This window comes from Onthophagus taurus, chromosome 3 (genome assembly GCF_036711975.1).
Source record: "Onthophagus taurus isolate NC chromosome 3, IU_Otau_3.0, whole genome shotgun sequence".
NCBI classification, from domain to species: domain Eukaryota; kingdom Metazoa; phylum Arthropoda; class Insecta; order Coleoptera; family Scarabaeidae; genus Onthophagus; species Onthophagus taurus.
This window is the reverse complement of record NC_091968.1, coordinates 1,841,062-1,850,390: the sequence shown is the minus strand read 5'-3', so window position 1 is coordinate 1,850,390 and position 9,329 is coordinate 1,841,062. Positions and strand designations below refer to the sequence as shown.

Here is a 9,329-nt window from a genome sequence, read left to right as displayed (position 1 = left end):
AAAAGTAAAAAATTTAATTCTTGGTAAAATTAAAAACAAGAATTAGATTTTATTTTTTTGTGATTATTCGATATTATTAATTTGTTTATATTCGAAAAATAATTTATTATTAATAATTAATTTAATTGAGAAATAAAATTGAATTGCCGATAAAGTTAGGAATTAATTTTACCGATGGCGTATTGTTTTGTTTTTATGTAAAAACTGAGTCAGAGATGAAATAGTCTTCACGTAGTCAGTTGCGCCATCTCTGTCGTGCAATTTCAAAAAAACTGTGTTCACAGCGACGATAATCGGTGAATTTTACCGAAATTTCGATAAATACCGAAAAGATAAGTGAATAGAAACGTTCGGGGGCGACGGTCGCGTTCATTTTTCCGATCAAAAAACATTGTTGAGCGTTTTTTTCGGTAGAAAGAGGTTAGTTCACCTCGACAACCGTAAGATCGTTGAACTTGCCGCCGCTTTAGTGTTTCGTCTTTTTCCCACGAAAAGACAGTTTCAAGTTTATAAAAATAAATATGAAAGGCCTAATTAATGTAGGAAATTTGTCCCCGTTTTTGAATCGACTTTAACAAACCGTTAGTCGGCAACGACGTTTCAAACAGAAAACGTGTGATGTCGCATTAAAATATTTGAGTGTTGTTTTTTTGGAGTGTTATTTTTTTAATTAAAAGTGTTAAAGTGTGAATTTAGAAAAATCTGGATTTCTGAAGACCGGGAATTTTTTTTTAAGACGTACTCGGTATTGATTTGGGTTCTCGGAGGCTTGGCTTGCTACGATTACACCGGCGGCGTCTTATTTTCTATTGGCCCGTCCAGAAAACGACATAAAATTTTTTTTTCATACTCGTCTCCACCGTTCAGATGGAACTCAAAATTTCCGCGTTTTTCAATCGTGTGTTGTTACTGTTACCACGGCGGCATTATTGTTTAAACACAACAATATAGTGTTATTTTTTTAAACAAAAACATAACCTCACAAAAAAAATCAACAAAACAAAATAAGTGAAATGTAGTGATTCTTTTTTGTTTTTATATAACATTAATTTTTTAAGAACGACATAACCTCAAAAATGGACAAGATTAAAACGAAATTGGACGATTTTATTTATTAAAGTGACTCATTTTATACTTGATAATCAACTTAAATTGGAGAAAATAAATTAGATTCGAAATAATTGAAGATGTTACCACAACAATATTGCCTCCGTTGGAGGTATCATCATTCAAACTTACAAACAATGTTTTCCCAATTATTGGAACGTGAGGCATTTTGTGATGTTGTATTAGCATGTGAAGGAAAAATGATTAAAGCACATAAAATAGTTTTATCCGCGTGTAGTACTTATTTCGATACGATTTTATCACAATTCGAAGAAAAAGATCCAATACTTATTATGAAAGACGTTAAATATACGGATATTAAGTGTTTGGTTGAGTTTATGTATAAAGGAGAAATTAATGTTGATCATGTAAGTATTTATTAAAAAAACGATCAAATTAAAAACGATTTTTTAGGTTATATTATTTATCAAGATTAATTATTAGTTTTTTTAATAAGATTTACTTTTTAATTATAACTATGGAAAAGGTTTATTTTAATTTTAGATTAAAAAAATAGATAAGATAAATTTTAGATAAATGCAAACATATAACTTAAACTTACATTAAATTTTATTTCGTGATCAAATATTTGATGTTTTTTTTCGATTTCTCGCTATGATAAACCAAAAATCCCATCAAATTTCATATCTTTTAATTAATTTTAACCTCAAAAATAACCCTATTCTATTCAAACATTTCTTAACCTCAAAATTATTTAAAAATTTTATTTTTAACCAAGAAATAAAACCAAATAATTAAAAAGCAACAAAAATTAGAACGTTATAATTTAACACTTTTAATTAATTGACATAACCTTAATTAAATGATGTTAATTGCGTTTTATTTTTACTGGGAATTTCATATAACTCGCAATATATAAACGCAGTAACCATAAATTGGTTACTGCAGTAACATAGAATGCAACATAACTTAATAGTAGCTAATTATGCAAAACAGAAGTTTTGCTTGGAAAAGGTGGCGTTCTTATGATAACTCTGAGTTTCTGTCTTAAGAAACGCACTGCTAAACCCGAATTTTGTGGTTTCTGGCAAAACTAGAACTAAAACTAGATCTAGAACTAGAAACATTCTGATTTAGCCACACGCCTCTCAAGGCGGCAAAACCCGAATGATTTTAGTTCTAGGTTTTGTGTTAGTTCTAGTGATCATGCTAATGTAAAACTAGAACTAACACTAGACCAAGAACTAGAAACATTCGGGTTTAGCCCCACGTCTTTCAAGACGGCTAAACCCGAATGATTTTAGTTCTAGGTCTTGTGTTAGTTCTAGTGATACCACAATCTAACGACGAATAACAATTAGGTAAAACTAGAAATAACACTAGAACTAGAAAGATTCGGATTTAACCGCACATCTGTAAAGGCGGCTAAACTCGAATGATTTTAGTTCTAGGTCTTGTGCTAGTTCTAGTGATAGTGCTAGAGCAAAGTTAGAACACAAGACCTAGAACTAAAAACATTCGGATTTAGCCGTCTTGAAAGACGAGCGGCTAAATCCGAATGTTTCTAGTTCTAGATCTTATGTTAGTTCCTGTAACATTAGATCAAGAACTAGAAACATTTGGGTTTAGCCGCACGTCTTTTAAGACGGCAAAACTCAAATGTTTCTAGTTCTTCATCAAATGTTAGTTCTAGTGATAGTGCTAGTGGAAAACTAAAACTAATACTAGACCTGGAACTAGAAACATTCGGATTTAACGGCACGTCTTTCAAGTCGACTAAACCCGACTGATTACAATTCTAGATCTTATGTTAATTCTAGTGATAGTGCTAGTGTAAAACTAGAACTAACACTAGACCTAGAACTAGAAACATTCATACTTTCTACTTCTAGGTCTAGTGTTAGTTCTAGATTTAGTGCAATAAAAATATGTAACATAGTAATATCTTATGATAACTAGCGCTACCTATCACTGTCACAAGAACAAACATTAGACCTAGAAGTAGAAACATTCGGATTTAGCCGCACGTCTCTCAAGACGGCTAAACCCGAATGATTCTAGTTCTAGGTCTTGTGTTAGTTCTAGTGATAGTGCTAATGCAAAACTAGAATTAAGACTAGAACTAGAAACATTCGGATTTAGCCACACGTCTTTCAAGATGGCTAAACCCGAATGATGCTAGTTCTAGATCTTGTGTTAGTTCTAGTTGTAGTTCAATAACAATATGCAACATAGTGATATCTTATGTTAACTAGCGCTACCTACCACTGTAATCTAACGACGAATAACAATTAGGTAAAACTAGAAATAACACTACAACTAGAAAGATTCGGATTTAGCCGCACATCTCTAAAGGCGGCTAAACCCGAATGATTCTAGTTCTAGCTCTTGTGTTAGTTCTAGAGATAGTGCTAGTGTAAAATTAGAACTAACACTATATCTAGAACTAGAAACATTCGGGTTTAGCCGCACGTCTTTCCAGACGGCTAAACCCGAATGATTCTAGTTCTAAATCTTGTGTTAGTTCTAGTGATTGTGCTAGTCTAAAACTAGAACTAACACTAGACCTAGAACTAGAAAGTATCGAATGTTTCTAGTTCTAGGTCTAGTGTTAGTTGTAGTTTTAATGCAATAAAAGTATGTAACATAGTTAGATAATATCTTATGATGAGGACAAACATTAAGGGTCCCATACACGGTGATGCAAAACTGAAGAATGTTTGCATGCGGTTCAAATTTAGTTGTCAGTTTTAGTATCAGTTTAGTTTCATAGTGAGTTGCGACTGAAAGGTGCGACTTGTTAACTATAATGAATGTAATACGGCAATATGATTTATATTATTTAATTGCTACTACTATCGCAAACGTAGTGAAGGAGAAGAAAGAAATGAGGAGATCAGAATGGGTAAAAAATTGGCTGAATGCAAAAAATGTCCGAGAACGTTTTGTAAGGTTTACTTTATTGCTGATGGGCACGTGCCTTGGCAACATGATCGTGTTACATATCAAGAATAGTGGAGTTGTTAATTTTGAAAATATACTTACATGACACTGTTTCGTTATCATGCATAGTGTTTTTATGTATCTTAACTCTACTGTACAAATAAATAAAATAAAGCTTTCTCCAGTTCTTTATGTATTTAAAAATAATAGTATACATTATTCACTTAAAAATTGTGAATAATATTGCCCGGTCGAGAATCGGCAGTCTAGAAATTGTAGAATAGCTGATATTTGATATTTGCTTAAAAATGCTTAATTGGTATATACTTATAAATTCACGTATAACGTCTTCTTGCTAACAAACAGCCATTACGTAAACAAATTTGAATAATATGCTTGCGAAGATCAATTTAAAACTGAGAAGAATGGTATGAACTGTCTCCACACGTACAAGCTTGCACACGACGGGCCGTGCAAAATCAAGCTCAGCCAGATTTTATCGTGCCATGCCTAGACCTGACAGCGCCATCAGTTTTGAGGCATAGACGATCACATTTGCTTGTGTGCATTAGCTCTGCGTGCAAATGTAACAGTTTTGCATCACAGTGTATGGACCGTATTAGACCTAAAACTAGGAACATCCGGATTTAACCCTACGTCTCTCAAGACTGATAAACCCGAATGATTCTAGTTCTATATCTTGTGTTAGTTCTAGTGATAGTGCTAATGCAATATTAGAACTGACACAAGACCTAAAACTAGAAACATTTGGGTTTAGCCGCACGTCACTAAAGACGGCTAAGCCCGAATGATTCTAGTTTACGATCTTGTGTTGGTTCTACTGTTAATGCTAGTGCAAAACTAGAACTAACACTATATTCGGATTTAGCCGCACGTCTTTAGTTTAATAAAAACATGCAACATTTTATGCTAACTAGCGCTACCTACTACCTACCAGCCATCTTAAGAGAGGTTTCTAAATGGTATCTTTCTAGGTCTAGTATTAGTTTTGGTACTAGTGTTAGTCTAATTTTGTTTGTTATTCAGTGCTAGATTGTTGTATATTTTTATTGAGCTATAACGGACACTGCGTTCCCCTTATTGATCTGTTATATCGAGGTTTTGTTGCATTAAGACGATTTTAATCTTGAACGAAATGATTAGCTTACATGAAAATGTAATTGCCTCAGACTATCAATATTTATTGACAATCTACTTAGTTTTGCGTTGGCAGTCAAAGATGTCATGTCATGCTTGCATGTGTTAATGAAGCATCCGGGGAGTTAATAGTACTTTCGTTCATTAAAGTATATCTGTCTGAATTCATTATCACGCGATATAATCCTACTGACGTAGGATTCTCCATATCTCCCTCAGACTGTCAATATATCAAATATTTTCGTTTTCGTCAAACCATCCCATCAATATTTTTTTTCTTCAAACGTCATTAAATGACAACTTTGTTGTCGTGTTTACTCGCGGTAGAAGTAAGTCATTGTTGCATAACGACGGTTGCTAAGATCAACATAGCAAAAAAGTACTTCAGCGTTATGGCGCTAAAGTAAATTTCACTTTAGCGCCATAGCGCTGAAGCACATGTCACTTTAGCGCCGTATTGGAAATGACGTTTGAAGAAAAAATACTATGTTTTATTCGGAAGAGAAGCAGTTTCGTTTGTGGCTGGTCCGTCATTGCCGGACTCACTTCGTTCGTCCGGCAAACTGTCAGACACGCCACAATTTTAACGGCTCATCTGTCATTAGCGACTCACTGCGTTCGTCGCTAAACGACAGACCACGCCATAAAAAACACTGCTTCTCTTCCATATAAAACAATATACTATAATATTGACAATATGTCAATTTTTCTACTCACACGTTCAATAATATTGTCAATACTCAGATATTGACAATATATATTGATCGTGTAAAGGGCGCTGTCAAATTATATTGACATGTTGCATTTTATGTAATTTACTGGTTTGTGTGGAAATTCACTGTACAGTTTTTTTTTCTTAGATATTTTATACATAACCTAAAAAATCGTTTTTATGATTAAATTTGAATTCCTTTAATTGAATATTTTTTTAATTTCTTTTCTTTTAAATTAAAAGAATCATTTAGCGACATTATTAAAAACCGCCGAAGAATTACGAATAAAAGGTTTGGCGGAAGTTTCGTGGCGCGATCAAACTGAAGGAGCAAGCGGCGAAGGCGCCCCAACGAACGGGGTGCAAACGGCCCTTCCGCACGTTTCCACCGTTATGGAAGATTCGTCCTCAGCGAAATTGGAACCTCCCGCCAAAAGAAAACGTGGTCGACCTCCCATTGACGATTACGATTCCAACGTTCAGTACGGTAACAATAATAAGGGTACGTCGAATAATTCCGTATCGGGCGGACATGGTGAAGATGGGTATTCGGATGCTTTGTCGAGTAGCGAACACGATCTTTCAATTTGGGAGGAGGAAAATCCACCGGGAATCAATGACAACGATGATGGGGATGAATCGGAAAGAATTATTAAAGTTAAAACGGAATTGGTAAGTTATCAAATTTATTGTTATCTTATTATTTCATATATCTGTTAATGAATTGAATATGATTCATAATTTTGCCGCGTACTGTATAATATCGCGTATACAGGTGTCCCAGAAAATCAACCGACTACCGGTAACTTAGAAACTTATACGCAATTAATAAAATTAGATAAAATCCTTTAAAAGTGTCAATGACTTCTTTGACAGAAGTCAATTTTGACGTAACTCAATTTTTTTTTAATTGTTAATTTTACTACTATTCTCTATGTTTGAAAAAATAATCTGGGCTTAGAGAAACGTTTTTAATTTATTTAGAATTTGCTCTATTCTTTATGGTTTGTGTCGGGCTTGTCTCCTATGTAAAGTCTGAAGAGCAAGGTTGAGGAAGGCCTTTGTTCATTTTCATTAGATACTAGTCTTGTTACTCATGAGGACTTGGTAGCATCTGTTAGATAGGATGGAATTGATAATATCAGTTGTCTTTCTGCTGTTGAAAGCCTGTTTCCACATAGTTAGTTAGTACGTGTAATTGTTCTGTGCAGCTCCGATTTGGTCAAAATCCTGGTTGTTCCATAGGTATGGGTTGTAGTCTTGTTTGGGCAATCCTGTTATATAGCAATCTTTCAACATTTTCCGTCTGGATCTTTTTTTGTTTTCATTTTATTAAGACTTGTCTACTCGATTTTTGAAAGTCTAGGTTTTCAACTATCTTAATCCATTTCTCGAGCCTTGCAGCATCAATGCTGTGGAGCAGTTCATCTGCAATTTCCTGTCTCCCATCTTCACAAAATACTTTGTACAATTTTTCGCTCGCCTTGGACCATCTAGGAATATGCTACTCTTTGGTTGGATCCAGCCTAAACATTTATCAAGATTACTAAAGAAAGGAGCTTCATAGAAACTAACATTTCTGAAGATCCATCTGGGACAAAAACCGACGTTATAACCGGGATGCCAGTTCCGATTTTGATCAAAACAGGACGGTGTTGGCTATGAGGCAACTCTGGTATGGGAGTGCTGGTAGAGGTTGGCTGTTGTTGTCAATGGTAACAAAATAAAGATGAAAAGTGCCTCTGTGTAATAACTTAAACATCTACAGTGAATTTCACTTGAAATGCAATATAAAAAAAAATATTTCCATAGAAACTAGGACGTACCCTACTTACTTTGTCCCACATAAAATACAATATGTCTGAATGTTTCGAGTTGTAGATCTAATGTTAGTTCTAGTGACAGTGGTAGGTAGCGCTAGTTAACATAAGATATCACTATGTTGCATATTTTTATTGAACTAAAACTAGAACTAACACAAGACCTAGAACTAGAATCATTCGGGTTTAGCCGTCTTGAAAGACGTGCGGCTAAATCTGAATGTTTCTAGTTCTAGGTCTAGTCTTAATTCTAGTTTTGCACTAGCACTATCACTAGAACAAGACCTAGAACTAGAATCATTCGAGTTTAGCCGTCTTGAAAGATGTGCGGCTAAATCCGAATGTTTCTAGTTCTAGAACTTGTGTTAGTTCTAGTGATAGTGCTAGTACAAAACTAGAACTAACACAAGATCTAGAACTAGAAATATTCGGATTTAGCCGCACATCTTTCAAGACGGCTAAATTCTAGCATCATTTGGGTTTAGCCATCTTGAGAGACGTGCGGCTAATTCCGAATGTTTCTAGTTCTAGGTCTAATGTTTGTTCTTGTGACAGTGATAGGTAGCGCTAGTTATCATAAGATATTACTATGTTGCATATTTTTATTGCACTAAAACTAGAACTTACACTAGACCTAGAACTAGAAAGTATCGGGTCGTCTGAGGACGCACGGCTAAACCCGTATGTTTCTAGTTCTAGGTTTAGTGTTAGTTCTAGTTTTAGATTAACACAATCACTAGAACTAACACAAGACCTAGAACTAGAATCATTCGGGTTTAGCCGTCTTGAGAGAAGTGCGGCTAAATTCGAGTGATTCTAGTTCTCGATTTGGTGTTACTTCTAGTATTGCACTATCACTAGAACTAACACAAGACCTAGAACTAGAATCATTCGGGTTTAGCCGTCTTGAGAAACGCGCGGCTAAATCCGAATGTTTCTAGTTCTAGGTCTAATATTTGTTCTTGTGACAGTGATAGGTAGCGCTAGTTATCATAAGATATTACTATGTTGCATATTGTTATTGCTCTAAAACTAGAACTAACACTAGACCTAGAACTAGAATCTATCGTGTTTAGCCTTCTTGAAAGAAATGCGGCTAAATCCTAATGTTTTAAGTTCTAGGTCTAGTGTTAGTTCTAGTTTTAGACTAGCACAATCACTAGAACAACACAAGACCTAGAACTAGAATCATTCGGGTTTAGCCGTCTTTAAAGACGTGCGGCTAAATCCGAATATTTCTAGTTCTAGGTCTAGTTTTAATTCTAGTTTTACGCTAGCACTATCACTAAAACAAGATCTAGAACTAGAATCATTCGAGTTTAGCCGTTTTGAAAGATGTTCGGCCAAATCCGAATGTTTCTAGTTCTAGATCTTGTGTTAGTTCTAGTTTTGTACTAGCACTATCACTAGAACTAGCACAAGATCTAGAACTAGCATCATTCGGGTTTAGCTGTCTTGAGAGAAGTGCGACTAAATTCGAGTGATTCTAGTTCTCAGTCTGGTGTTACTTCTAGTATTGCACTATCACTAGAACTAACACAAGACCTAGAATTAGAATCATTCGGGTTTAGCCGTCTTGAGAGACGCTCGGCTAAATCCGAATGTTTCTAGTTCTAGGTCTAATGTTT

The 9,329-nt window shown here is 34.8% G+C and overlaps 1 protein-coding gene across 1 annotated transcript in view; it reads left to right on the top strand.

Annotated features, from left to right (window-relative positions):
- The first annotated feature begins 222 nt into the window (after positions 1-222).
- Positions 223-9,329, top strand: part of LOC111420736 (protein tramtrack, alpha isoform) — a 33,304-nt gene continuing 24,197 nt past the window's right edge. The window contains exons 1-2 of the mRNA XM_023053776.2: positions 223-1,475; positions 6,125-6,553. Of these exons, the coding sequence (XP_022909544.2) occupies positions 1,188-1,475; positions 6,125-6,553 (717 nt within the window). The 5' untranslated portion in view covers positions 223-1,187. The remainder of the gene's footprint in view (positions 1,476-6,124; positions 6,554-9,329) is intronic.